Genomic DNA, 14,343 nt, shown 5'->3' with positions numbered 1-14,343 from the left:
TAGTAATTGTTCATAACAGTGATGCCTTGATTGAAATGCAGGAAGCATGTAATTAATTCTTACCTTTAATTGGACAATTTCTCTGAAGCACTTTCTTTTGCTCTTGTAGTTCCTGGATAACCTAGGCAGTGATATTGACCTAAATTCTCCCCCTTGGTCAGGAGAGGAGGGTGCAATTCCTAACTTAATTGTAGGGGATGACAATTCTCCATAACTGCATATTTTATTTCTAACTGTGTCTCTAGAAGCTAGATATTGTCTGTAGCTGTAATTTGTCAGGCCTTGACAGGAGCTGACACTGCTGCTGTAGGAAAGCTGTCCTGCCACTTGTCTCCTCTTTTCTGCCCATATGGCCCTGTTCTGTGCAGATGTGAGCACTTGTGCAACAGTGTTGTGAGCTGAACTAAAGAATGTAGACCGGGGGGGGGGGGAAGTATTTAAACTGTGTTCTTGATGGTTGCCTAATGGCATGGGTGCAGTGGTCTGTCTTAAAATTTAAGAGGAAAAAAAAGTTGCATATACTTTGGACTTAATGGTGCATCGTACTGAGAAGTCTTGTGAAGTGCTTGTTCATTCAACAGTTAAAGAAGTCTACTCATTTCTCTTTTGCTTCAGTTTATTCCTTATCGTTTTCATACTTCTGTTTCTTGCTTACTTACAGGTTTATTTTGACTACTTGTGCTCCTTGTTGGAAAAGACTTTTTTCAGGTAAGAAATAATGACTTGGAGCTCTTTGTTTATCTTTGCTGTCAAAATGCCAATAGCTATATGGCCTGTATATTTCAAAAAACCTTTTGGAACTGGTGGCTTTTTAGTTTTTCTGTGGATAGAAATGCCAGACTTAAGTCCGTGTATGTGAATGTTTAATGTGTCTGTGCTGACTGACTGCAGATGTGTGTGGCAGAAAATAACGCATGTTGGAATATAATTGCTGCTTTTTGAGGCTTGTTAGTTTGTTGACATGCTTTTGTGTGGTTTTGCTGGGCTTTGAGAACTTTCAGCTGGCCTTGTTTCAGTATAGCCACCTGCAGTCTGCCTTAAGAACTCCATTTCAGGTTCCTGAAATTGCTTAAAAATATATAACTTTCTCAATCTGCTTCTTTAGCTGGATAGGCTGTATTAAAAGAAAGAAGGGAAGCATTACTGCTTAGTGTGGGGTAGGGTATATTTTCCATATGAAGTTGGCACCTGATCTTGTTGCTGATGTTAAAATATTAATTTCAAAATGGGCTCCTTCTTCTGCTACTTATACTCATCACTTGTTTCCCAAGGAAATTGAGAATATCCTCTTGTTCACAGAGTGCTTGAGTCAGGAAACTGTCCTGAAGACCTCTAGTGCTCCAGATTTAGACCTGAGTATCCTTAGCCAGTGCATCAGTGACACAGTGTCATTGATAGGATTTGATGTTAGGGGTTTTAGTTAGTCTTAAAAGTGAAGGCTTAAAGCCTAAAGGTTTCTGTTAGGGTAGCAGAGGTTGCAAGAATACCACTTATTGCTTCTTCAGTATAATGCAAGTTGCTAACTGCTTTTTTTATTATGTGATCTCCTGTTTTTATATTAGTCCTTTGCCTAGATTGCAGCTCTGTCTTCTCAGTATTGCTGTCATCAGTCTTGCAAAAAGATGCAGATACTTCTCTGGTTTTGTTTTTTCTGCTCTCCTTTCATCTCTGAGCTGGGGGACAGGTCTACAAGCAGCAGTGCTTGAAGTGCTAAGGCTTGCACAACAGGCCCAAGCCAGAGTTGACCTATAGATAAATCCTGTATATTTTATAACTGATAACCATTGTGCTAGTAGGTGTTGTACTAAGTTATAACAACCCACTTATGGTGATGTCAAAAGTGCTAAAGCATTGAAATACTGAAGCCTGAACAACAGGCCCCAAGCCGAAGCTGCTAACTTAGTATGTAATCATTAACAAAGTATGTAAGCTCACTAGTGAAACATGTGGCCTAGAATATAATCAGTAGTGAGGACGAAATGCTGAGAGAATGTATCCAGCTTCCTTTTCTCAGCCTTGTTCAAGGCTGAGAACCCACGTATTTGGCCTTGTTACAAACTCTCTTGGTCTCGCCTCCTACCCCAAGCCCTGGCCGGGCTTTGGGTAGAATCCAACAGGAGAATGAAAACAGAAATTTTCTTCTCAAAACAAAGGTGCCAGCTATTCTGGCTGCCGATCTCTGGTATATAAGGCTGGACCTGCTCACAGCGACTTTGGATGCCTCACCTATGGGTGGACGCACCGTGTAGGATTTCCCACTGCCCGGGACAGGCTCTGCAAATCCTTGCTGTAACCGGGGCTGCCCAGCAACTGCAGATCTGGTTGATGATAACATGTGCAAGTGGTGATGGATCTTTCTTAATCACTATTTTCTCTATCTCTGGAAGTAATAATTTGATGCATTACCCTGTATTCTCCTGTTTCTTGCTTTAAGTACACTATTCTGCTTTTTCTTACTGTATGTTTTCTGTATTACACTGTTACGTTATTTGGTTATCACCAGTAAAATATGCCTGCTCTTTTCACTCTGGTGTCCAAGCTTAATTGGTGTCCTTAATCAGCAAAACAGTTGCTGCACCCCTTTTTTTCCTTCTCATAATAACTTGTGGGAGTCACATCTTCCCTGCAGTGTGGCACATACACAGATGATTTGTCTGCTTAATGCCTTATCTTAAATGAAGATGTAGTTCATCAAAGCTCATGGCAGTGTAACTTGCAGATTTACCTTTATTTCACTGTCATGAAAATACTCTCTTCTTTATCAGCAAGTAGGGTAGATTTGGTCCTGTCCAGTCAGGAAGGAATTGAATTATGAGACGGAGGATGTGATATCTAAGTGTCAGAACACTGCTGACTGGCTGGAAACCATGTCCTGAGGGAAAATCCTTTTAGTGGACAATACTGCAGGTGCTATAAATTATCTGTGGAAAATGTTTCTCAAGTTTTGTTTTTATGGATGTTTTTACAGGTAGACTTCTAAAAGTCAGAAGTTCAAGTCCAGTTACTGCTGCAGGTACTGTTGCCAGATCATTTTCCTACTGGCTCCTTCTATTTTTGGTCACAATATTTTCCTCCGATAGCTAAAGTATATGTTGATACTCACTGGTAAGAAAAATCTTAGGCTCAGCAATCTGCTGTAAGTGTACAGTGTGCTGATGGAACACCCAGAGCAACCTCAAAACCGGGGGCAGGATGTATGGTCAAAACTGAGCAATTAATTGGTCAGCTTATTGACCAACACATAGCCTTAAGTATTAAATTTCTATCTCAGATGTGGTCTTTGCTAGAATACCAAGGTATTACTTTCAGCAGGAATGTAGGTGTTAATATTTCACATCCACTTAATACTTCAATGTTGTACTGGCTTTAAATCATTGGCATCAAGTGCAGAATGGTGTTAGACTGTAATCTAGGTGGTGTAGCCAAGCAGGTTTAGGCAAGTGGAAGTCATGTTCTTGGACCTTGCCCATTTCTTAAAGGTATGTTGTTTTAAGAAGAAACATGTCGTCTTTGCAAAATCATGAAATTGTCATGAGTTTTTGAGCCCACATGTTGTTCCTTTCCTCACCTGTTGTGCAAGGCCACTCTCTTGACAGTTAATAACTTGTCCAGGGTGGTTTAGCGTGTTCAACTGTAGGCTGCTGGAAGACCATCCTAAACCAAATGCTTAAATATAGTCCTGCTGTCAGTAAGTTTGTCGAAGGAGTTCTGTGGGATTTTGGGGATTTTTGCCTCTGGGGAATTACAGAATGGCAATGAGAATCGGTCCACTTTTTTCTTTTTCCCTGTGTCATTTTTATTTGACAAAGGCACTGTGAGCCCATAGGTACCCACTAGGCAGGTTTTTGAGGACAGTTACACTCAGTCCATTCAGCATTGTGAAGTGGTTTCATACAGCTTCAATTCAGGTAGAAAAACAGGAGAAATTGCATTGGGGTGCCCAACCTGCGGGCTAAATTAGGCTGCTTGGAACAATTCAAATGGCTGTAGCTTGTTTCTGCTACTCCTTCTGCAGTCTGGAGAAGCCTTGCATGTGTTGACATGAATTGGATTTGTGGATGAAGAAACTGTTCTGGAGAAACTCCTTTAGTTTATTGCTTTTATGACCAAAACGGATCCCTCTCTCATGTGATGAATGTTTATCCAACTGAGGGTGTCTTCGTGGACAGAGTGGACTGCGTTTGGTCATTTTGGCTTGTGTTTGTTCACATGGCTAGGCATACATGGGTTGATGTGGTATATGCTTGTGACTTGGAGACTGTTCTTTCATAAGAAACAATGCAGCTTGCTTGAGCTGTCTGCAGGTCTTTTTAGTTGTTAAACATTTGAAGTCTCATTATCCTTGAAAGAATTCTTGCTGATATATTCATTTGCATCTTAAAATATCCTTCATGCTACATTTATTATTTCTTAACTAAGATCTAAAACTATAGAGATGTTTAAAGTCTTAAGTTGCTAGGAGCTTTTACAATGAAAGAAGTGTTTCATACAAGTTCTTTCTCTGATTTGTTAGGCTGCTGCTTTTGTGGTAGTTAGAATTATTTTTAAATACAAGAAGGGTTTTTTCTGTCTCTGGATATTTTAAAATATTCAGAAAGCACCTGTCTTAATCATGATAACGTCTTGAAAAGCCATGCTTGTTAAATAAGAGTATATCTGTAATTTGAGCTTGTTGAAGGCTTGTATCTGACCTAGGGTTGTTTTTTTTTTAAATAACCTGTACTGGAAGATGACTTACTAAAGTTTGTTAACCACCATGGTGTTGGCAGCAGAGGTCCCCAGGTATGAGTAGGAATTGTATATTAGTTGCATCAGAACTGATGACTTCAGTTGTGTGAATCTCAAGTCTGCTGTAATTGTTTTGCAAAAGAATTTTGATGTACTTCCCAATCTAGAACACTCAGGCATTTTGACCCTTTGACTCAGATTTGGCAGTTTTAATTTTGTTTATGCAATGTTTTTCATGGTTGGTATTTCAAAAATGAAGCCTTCTCTTTTTTATCTGTGGTCTTCAGAGTTAAAGACTTTTTGGGTGATAGGAGTATAATTGATGCGGTGATATTTGTGGGGGTTTCTCACTAGTAGCTCTCATTAAACTCCTGGGAGGAAAAGAGGGTGTTAGATTTGGGGCAGATTGGTTGCATTTAAGTATCTTCAGATAAATTTGCTTCAAAGTCTTATCTGCCAAATAGCAGTTAGATAGAAAAGTGGGGAGAGCAGTTAATTTCTGCAGCTTGGAATAACTAAGAAAGGGTAAGAAAAAAAATAAGGTGAATGAGATAAGGGGGGTGGGGACACTCAGTAGGAACTTTTTTGCTATTTAGCAATCCATTGGAAGAGATGGTGAACTCATGATAATCTGTGCTGTGTCTTCAGCCTGTCATTTCACCTAAAATCATACATTGTTAATGTAGAAGATAAAATTGACTGTAGGCTGTAATTTCCTTTAAGTGCAACTTGGTCCATGTGGTGGGTTTAACATGTCAGTGATACATTCTTTAAATGTCTACAGGCAGTATCTTGAGTTTTGAGTTACTTGCATATACAAGTATATTTACACTGTCCACTTGTTTAGTTAATGGCTTTGTTCTGAAATACCTGGTACACCAAAGCAGGAGTAATGATAAAGTTACTAGTGGCTTCTGTTTGACAAAGGATAAATAAACTATGGAGAAATTTCATGTCAATATGCAGAGGGAGTGTTCGTGTCTCTGTTGGGATCTCTAAATTTCTCTCTAATTAGTAGCCTGCTGACCCTCTGTATGGAAATATTCTCAGATTAAATTGATGTTCTAGAGGTGCTGTTGTATAATTGGGATATTGCTGGCTGTAGAGGAAATATGTTTTTGAACACTAAGCTACTTTTAGTCTTAGAATTCACATGACATGTTTTTCCTTTCCTATAGTTATACAGCAGTGTTTGGAATGTTTGCAGCCATATAAGCAACGAGTTTCTTCTTGGTGAGTATAAGTATGGATCCTTGGTTTTGTTAACTGTAGCTTTTTTAAACTTTTGAAGTTTTGCTTTAAAACTTGGGGTTTTATTAATTCTTGCAGAAGCACTGTGTATAATATTTTTCTAAATTAAACCCTTATATTCTTAAAGACTATACATTTTCAGTTGGAGGAAAAAATGGCAGTTTCATTGAAGTAGATTTTTTTGAATATTACGTTATTTAGGAAAAACCTGCTGTATTTCATGTGATATAAATCCTTTTTCCAAATATTTTTGCTTGTTCAGTGTTGTAAGAGTGTTTGTCTTTCACCTTTAGTGTGTTACAGGAAAAGGGAAACCACAACAGGTAAATGAGAGATGATCAAATGATTGAAAAGAATTCTTTTCAGTAATGAGTATTTATTTCTTTAATTGCACTTGGTAATTCAAATAGGCTTTATTATAGAAAAAAAAAATTTATGTTGAACTGCCCATTTTTATAACTACTGCTCCCATGTTGGTCTGTCCCAGTCTCACCACCAACTTGAATTGACAGCACTTACATGGGATGAGGATGAAAATTACATTCTCTGTGTCCTGTAATCTTAAGGAGAGTGTGAGGATCTTGATCTGGGGAGAGTAACTTAGGTTTACTGACACCTTTACACTTTTGTTACTGAGTAGTTTGAGTAGGTCTTGTTTTCTGTCTGAAGAGTAGAGCAAATACAGATTTTTACTGGTGTCAGTTTTGTTAGTCTACTTGTATAAACTAGAGGAAAAACAGGAGTCTGAAATAAAAATACCGAGTCTTATGCTTTGAGGGAATGTTTCAGTGTTGAGGAATTAGCTGTACAGTATTCTTGTTATGGAAATCGTAAGTATCAGTTCAGGATCCAATTTGTGTTGTGTTGCTCAGTCAGTTTGCCTGTGTAGTTGTTGATTGAATCTGGGAAACTTTTGAAGGAAGAAGTGAGTGCTGCTTAACATCTAGTTAAGGATCCTACATGCAAGTAAGAACTGCATGTAGTCTGTGTCTTGTTTGAAATCTGTCTTTTGGCTAGAAGAAGGTATGTGATGCAGTATTCCTTGGAATTGTTGCAGTGTCTAATGGTCTTCATGTCCAGTTCAAATCTTTCCTGTTTCTGCTCCTGTTGCATTAAAAAAAATAGACTCAAGATCTGAGTCATTGTGTTCTGAAATAACTATGCTAAGGACATCTTCTGAAACTTGTTATAAAACTTACTCATCTGGCTATGAAGTAGTATGTATAAACAAAACACAGGGCAGGACCATAGGGGTCCTGAGATAAATAGCTAGTACAGAAACCATTTCTGGGTTAATGCTTTAACAGGTGTGGGGGTTTATTTCATTTAGTTTATTTTATATATAGGATAAAATACAGTGAGACATACTTCATGGTAGCAAGTAGGCAGAATTTTTTGTCTGCAGGCAGTGAAAGTCTGTTGTAATCCGCTGTCCAAGTCAACACCAAGACAGTTTTTAAAAGTGGTGTTTAAATGTTTGTGATAGTTGTACTTGGTCCTCATAAGATGCCATTAGGATTGTGTAATATAAATGGTGTCTGTAAATACTGTTTTGCAGTCTGATACAGCCATTACCTTTTCTCATCTGCAGGTGTGTGGTTTCAGCACAGCATGGTTGTGGTCATCCACTTGCAAGGTCTTCTGATTGTGGTGGGGACCATGGACTTCTCTGGATTGACCATTCCTGATGGGGGCGTGCATATTGTAGGGGGTGAGCTGGGTGAGGCTTTCATTGTTTTACCACTGATGAAGGTGCAAGGCTTGGTATCATTTATGCAGATGGTATCAGTAAAAGGTCAAAGCTAACTACTGCAGAGCAGTAAAAACCTTATGTGCAAAATGTGCTTGGACTTAATCCTTGGCAGTTTCAAAATGAGCACATAGATATACTTAGTTTTGGAACACTGGTGCTGGGGTGAATGGCAGAGTGGAGTCAACTATAAACCTGTTTTGGTATAGAAACTGTTTATACTCCTATACACAGAGGAAACAAAACAAGCCTATGTTGTGTTGCTTGTATAGGAACTGCAAGTCAAATCTTGGGGCTGCCTTCAGTGTCCCAGTTCAGTTACACCTGTGCTGCATCTCAAGTGAACACAGGACAGTCTCTTTCTAGTTGCTTTTACTCCCTGGTTTTGCCAGTGCTTTTTATTAACTCACCACCTGTCCTACCCTGTAGTCCTACTAAATCACCAGTGATGTGGAATGACTTGTAGGAATCGGACAGCAAGCTTACCATCCAGAATAAAACCTAACAGTACTTTACATTGAAAATTTGTATTTATGCAAACTGTCAGTTTGCTGTGCTCCTTTATCAAGGCAGAGATCTATGGTTTTTCATGGAGTTTATCTTTTTCTCTATTGTGCTCTGATGCAGGCGGGGAATCCTTGGGTTTGTCACAGGTACACTAAAGAATGAAGGAGATAAGAGGTTGAATTGTGGGAGTGAATTACCTTTCTTCTGAGCTGGTTATGAAGTACTGAATTGAGACAGCAATAAGTTTGGAAGTGTGACTCATTTAAAGGCAGAGGTTTTGATGTGATAGTACTTAAGGGATGGTTTAATCGTACTTATAGTGGTTTGGAAAAGTGTTTGCAAAGGTAGGTAAGGCTTTGAAAAAGGCTGCAGTGATTCTGCAGTTTCCAGAGAGAAAACAATAGAGGCTGTTATTAGTTAAAGTTTGCCATAACTGCTTGGTTTTGCTCTGTATTATAATATGAAAGATTTCTGCAGTTTGCAGAGGAACCTCTTCTGTTGGAACTTAGTGATATTCCAGGTTTGGGGCTCAGAACTGACTGAACTTAAAACCGAAGAGAATAAGAATGGCTACATGTGCGAGTGTGCAGGACCTGCACTGTTAGCAGAGCAGAAAAATCGTGATCCCTGAAGGGATCAATACTAATGTAGGTGTATTTTCCTCTGCATTGACCTGATAAAGTGCCTTCCTGATTGGTACCTTTAAGTATTTGAATAGTTGAATAGTCTTTTAAAAGCTAAGTTACTTCATGGTGACTTCTCTGGGGAAGAAAAGGGTCTCCCATTTAAACAACAGAAATGTGTACTTTCAGTGCTTCAGATTTAGAAATATTTTCTGTTGGAAGTAGTGATGTCTAAATCCTACAGTATGTGTTCCTGAAACACGTCTAATCCTCATAGCGAAATAAGAAGTTTTGGACAAAAGCCTTACAGCTTTGGGGGTAGGCCTAGTAACTACTCCTTGTTTTAATTGTGGTCTTGCATGCTTGAGAACAATGGATTCTCAGAGTTACCAAAGTGAAAAGCCTGCTTGTGTCTTGGTTTAGTTACCAAGTTAGTACAAATTCATTTTCTGCTGAAGAAAATTTTAGGAGACATGTTCTGTTGAAGTGTTCTTATTTCCAACTCCTAGTTCTATGTCTGGTTAGTCTGGAGTTACTTGTTAAGTCTTGTTTTGATTCAAGGTTTTTAAGTAATCCTTGCAGGAAAGGACAGATGCTGAAACAAAATTTCAAAGCAGAGCCAAGCCCCTGTGTTCACTGTTTTCTGAGAAACTAAGTTCTCCATGTGGTCAAGGTCATGCTGGTGAAGTGTTGATGGGCTTAGTGTTGCCTGTTGGCCTTGTTTGTGAAGAGTTCTAGTGAAGGTCGTATTGGTATGGGTTCAGTCTTGCTCTAAAGGTGTGTGTTTCAGGGTAAAATTGTTAAGATCCCCTGCTGAGTAATTTAACTCACGTAATGTTCTACCAAGTATGTATCTGCTTGAGGAAACTGATTCTGGAATTAGCTACAAATGTAAAAGACATCCTGCTTTGCGAGGCATGTGGAGTGTAGGGACTCATGGATTTAGTTAAATCTAGTTGCAGGGTGTAAGAGAGAACCAACCCAAAGCAGCCCAGATTTCATAATCTGGAAGGGGAGAAGGCCAGCGTTGAGAGAGGGGCAGTGATGCGAGATTTTTTGCCCATGAAACTTCTACTTTCTTTCAACTTTCTGAACAGCTGCCTTCTAACAAGCTTGGCTGAGTTAGTGAAGTGCAGTGTGTGTCTGCTCTGACAAATGCTGGTGCCTAGCTCACTCTGGCTATAAAGTGGACAGAGTTCAGATTTTTCACAGAATCCACAGTCTCTGTAAACATGGTTAAATGGCTTCTGCTGTTTTTTCAGGCTTCCCTTTAGTTGTGATACTCATAGGGTTTTTTAATATTTGACAAACTACAGTAAGGCCTTCCTCACCAAAATTGATCTTTATTTATAGAAGCCCTTTTGCATGAGATAGTGTTACTGAAGTCAGGAAATGTGTTGTTCGTCTTCAGCCTTGTGTAGGTGAGCTGAGATGACTTTTATTCTTCAGGATTGCAGCTGTTATGAAAGGGACCGCTGCACAGAGCTTCAGTAATGCACTTTTAGTACTTTCGGGAGTATGTTTTCTTTGCATGTCCCTACTTAGTGAAAAGTGTTGTGGTTTGAGTCAAGAGGGTAACAGCACCATGCAGCTGCTTGCTCACCCCTTTCTCCTCAGGAATGGGAAGGAAAAAAAATAAAGCAAAGGCTCTGGAATTGAGGTAGGGGCAGGGAGGGATGACTTGCCCGTTATTGTCATGAGCAAAAGACAGACTCTTTAGGGGAAGAAAAAGAACATCAATTTAACTCAAACACTAACAACAAGAACACTTAACAGAGTAGGACAGTGTGAAGCATTACTACATCTTAAAAAAACTTTCCCCCAACCTCTCCCTTCTTCCTGGGCTCAGCTTTGCTCCCGATTTCTCTACCTTCTCCCCGCAGCAGCATGGGGCAGGGAATGGAGGGGCAGGGTCAGTCCTGCTGCCCCCTCCTCCTCAGGGGGAGTGCTTCTCGCACTCTTCCCTGCTCCAGCATGGTGTCCCTTTCATGGGAGACAGAACTCCACGAACTTTCTCCAACATGAGTCCTTCCTGTGGTCTGAGTTGCTCTGGTGTGGGTCCATCCCACATGTTGCAGTCCTCCCAGAGCCAGATGACAGCAGCAAGGCCATCTTCCCACAGAGCCCCGGCTGCCTTTGAGCATAGCCGCCTGCTCCGACGTGGGGCCCTCCATGGACTGCAGGTTGGTCTCTGCTCCACTGGTGACCTCCATGGGCCACAGGGGCACAGCCTGCCTCTCACCATGGGCTGCAGGGGAGTCTCTGCACTGGCAAACCTTCCCCTTTCCTCCTCCTTTCTTCCACTGACCTTGGTGTTCAGGTAGGTGTCCTTCTTGCAACTCATCCTCCCAGATTCCCCTTCCTAAATATGTTATCACAGAGGTGCAGCTATTTGGTTTGGCCTTGGCCAGAGGCAGGTCTGACTTGGAGCCAGGGCAGGGAACCTTTAGGAAGCTTCTCACAGGGGGCCACTGTTGTAGCCTCTCCCTTGCTGCCAGAAACCCCTGCCACACATACTGACCCAACACAAAAGAGAGAAGTTACTAGGACATCTTGCAGCTGTAATTTCTCCTACAAGTGTTAGGCAAAATGTGTGTGTGTTCCATAGTTGGAGGCATGAAATTTTATTGCTAGTATGAGAAAGTAGTATTTTAATGATGTAAATCTGCAGAGAAAATAGTGGATGCTTGAGGTGTGGGTGGATAAACTGTTTAAAAAACAAATGTAGCTTTGAACTTGCTGCTTTATTTTCCAGATTTTTTTTTTTTGATTCTTACTGTTTATTTTTAATCACCATGTAAAACCTCAGCTATACTAACTTTTCCTTAATTTTCTTCCCCTTCTTCTTTCCCTATTAAAAGTCATGGAGGTGGTAGGTAAATCTTCCCCTGCCCCAACATCTAGCCATATTAGAAGACATTCCTGGGTCAATTGAGATCCGTGCTGGGTGAACTCAGTTTGTTATCAGAAACTCTACAAAAAGGAACTTGCAGTATTTCTCAGTTCCTAGGTGGCCAAAATATTTTTTCTTTTGGTGTGAACCACTGTGTTATGAATTGAGCTTACAGACAATAGCGCTTTTTTTCCCGTTTCATTGCAGGCTGCTTTAACAGTAGTGAAGATGTCTAAAAGCAGTGCTTTAGAGGAAGACAGCACATCACGTTCTGGTAGAGAAGTTTCTTTGCAGTGTGCTTATGATTCTTAAGGTAGTGGGAGTGACCAGCCCTTGGCAAATGGCCTGACTTAAAAAGTGTGTTGATGGAGCAGCTTTTCCTTGCAATAGAAGCTTTATGATTTTTCTAAAGATCTTTGATTTCTGAACCACACTTGAACTTAAGAGTAGTTCTTCATAAAATAATGTTAATACTTTGAGATGCAGCTCAGTTGATATCATTGCTGTTTATGCATTGTGTGAACCAAAATGCTGCTGATTATTTATCTTGCCAGTGCATATCTCCTTATTTTTGTAGTGTAAGACTAGAAGTTTTTTTTAATTTCACTTGCATCCATTTTATAGACCTCAAGTTGAATAAGATATAGCTTTACTTTAAGGAAGACAGCATTGAATAAAAGCTTATGTGTCTTTTGGTCTTGTGAGCTTGAAGACTACAGGAGTGGATCATAATTTGAATCTTGTGGGAAACGGCTGACAAAAATATGGGAAAATAGCTCCTGATCAGGCTTTCCACTAAACATACCTTTAGAGAAACTACTTTGGCCAGATTTCTAAAACGTTTGTATTATCTGTGGGAGACATGTCTTAATGAAGACTATTTTTATTTTCTGGTTAAAATGGTGAAGTGGGAACAAAGCAGTGCAAATGCACAAAGCACTATAGACAGTCTTCTAAAACTGATTAAAGAAATGACATATTTCTATCATCTTTGAACTCTGTTGCATTTGTAGTGATGAGGTGACATAGTGTTCTTGAGTCTTTCACATGGTAGCTATTGAAAGCTTGTTATTATGCTTGTTTTTGCTGACTTCCTGTTTACTGGATTCCTTGTTTTCATCAAAACAGGGAGGGGGGAGAGAATATTATGAAACCTTTATCTCAGTTGTGAGTAAATATTGGGTTGCAGAGTTCTTAATTGACCTGGAACTTGGACTGATGGACAAAGATTGAGCTTCAATCTTTCATGGTCCAGTAGCTACCATTTTGAACACATTTTTTTGGAATGATTCTGCACACTGTCACTTGAGAAGCCTTGTTTAAGAGATAATTGTCCCCATTACTTTCTGCAAACCAAAAATACAGAGGTCCCTTAACTTTTAGCTTTTGGGGATTATGGTGCATAAGCTTATTTTGTGTATGTCTTGATTAGTGATTGATATTTAATTGCATTTTTCAGGGGAATAAAATCAGCAGTGTTGATATTACAAAATGACAAAACATCCTCCGAATAGAAGAGGGATCAACTTTGAGGTGGGAGCCCAGTTGGAAGCCCGTGACAGATTAAAAAACTGGTATTTTTTTAAAACCATTCATATTATCTTAACTCTAAGTCTTTAATATCTTAAACATTTTGTATTGGTACAATATTTAGTGTCCTGGTCATTGGTTTGTAGGAAAGAAGTTAATTTATAAATTTATATACCAGTGGTTGAAATGGGCGATAGATGCTGATGTGTTGTGCTGGCCCTTAAAAAGAAGTGTACTGGTGCTATCTATGTCTGGGAAATAGGACTACTCCGAAATCTACTGGCACTTCAGACTTTGGTACTCCTGAATTCACACTTCAATTTCTGTGCTATACATAGATTGCAGAGCAGGAATTGTGGAGGGATAAATCCTTTGCAGTACAGAATACCCAAGGTAGTTCCTCACTACTTGTTTCTCACTGCTGTTGTGAATTCATAGGCTTTAAAGTCTGATAGAAATTGTTATGGCCTGTGCTCATTTGAGGGTGGTCAGCTTTAGAACTAAGGAACTGGATGGAGAAACATATTCCACACTAAGAAGTTTGCTCTGTAGCCTGTCTTGCAGACTTCAGTTGGGAAGAAGAATGCTTTTCTTGACTAACCACTGCAGTAGAAAGGGGGAAAAGGGCTTAAGAGTTATGTGCGTTAACTTTGAGCCTTCTCTGTTCATTTTAGGAAGTCAACTCAAAAATTAGCATTTAATAATGCTCAGTGGATGAGTCGTACAACAAAAAGTCAAAGACTTCTTAAATACAGGAATTAATTTGGGTTTTCTAGCTCATTAAGATATTTTTCTTCTTTCCTGAAATCAGCTATAGTTGACTTTTATCTAAGAGTCTATATGGGTTAAACATGATTGTACCTTAGGCTCTGAAGCCTGCCAGCAGGTTAAGGGTGCGGAAGTCAGTGTTGAAAACCATCTGGACATCCCAGAAGGATGGAGTGCTGCCTTAGACACAGGGGACTTGTACCAAAACATCTTGTTTGCATGCAGAGTATTTCTCTACTTTTCAGGTACAAGGGGATTGGAATTGCAAAAATGAGTAAACATAGCTCTTTATG

At 39.6% G+C, this 14,343-nt stretch overlaps 1 protein-coding gene across 6 annotated transcripts in view; it reads left to right on the top strand.

Annotated features, from left to right (window-relative positions):
- The first annotated feature begins 691 nt into the window (after window positions 1–691).
- Window positions 692–14,343, top strand: part of PHF20 (PHD finger protein 20) — a 72,304-nt gene continuing 58,652 nt past the window's right edge. For 4 of the 6 annotated variants that reach the window (XM_026867196.1, XM_026867195.1, XM_026867194.1 and 1 more), the window contains exons 1-5: window positions 692–708; window positions 2,969–3,013; window positions 5,907–5,961; window positions 7,571–7,699; window positions 13,212–13,326. In XM_026867196.1, the coding sequence (XP_026722997.1) occupies window positions 13,244–13,326 (83 nt within the window). In that variant the 5' untranslated portion in view covers window positions 692–708; window positions 2,969–3,013; window positions 5,907–5,961; window positions 7,571–7,699; window positions 13,212–13,243. Of the gene's footprint in view, window positions 709–2,962; window positions 3,014–5,906; window positions 5,962–7,570; window positions 7,700–13,211; window positions 13,327–14,343 lie in introns of those variants that run through there. The other 2 variants (XM_026867192.1, XM_026867193.1) reach the window with 2 other exon arrangements.

Source organism: Athene cunicularia, unplaced genomic scaffold (genome assembly GCF_003259725.1).
Source record: "Athene cunicularia isolate RWA unplaced genomic scaffold, athCun1 SCF_2, whole genome shotgun sequence".
Taxonomy (NCBI): Eukaryota; Metazoa; Chordata; class Aves; order Strigiformes; family Strigidae; genus Athene; species Athene cunicularia.
The sequence above is the reverse complement of the archived record's forward strand: the minus strand, read 5'-3'. Positions and strand labels throughout refer to the sequence as shown.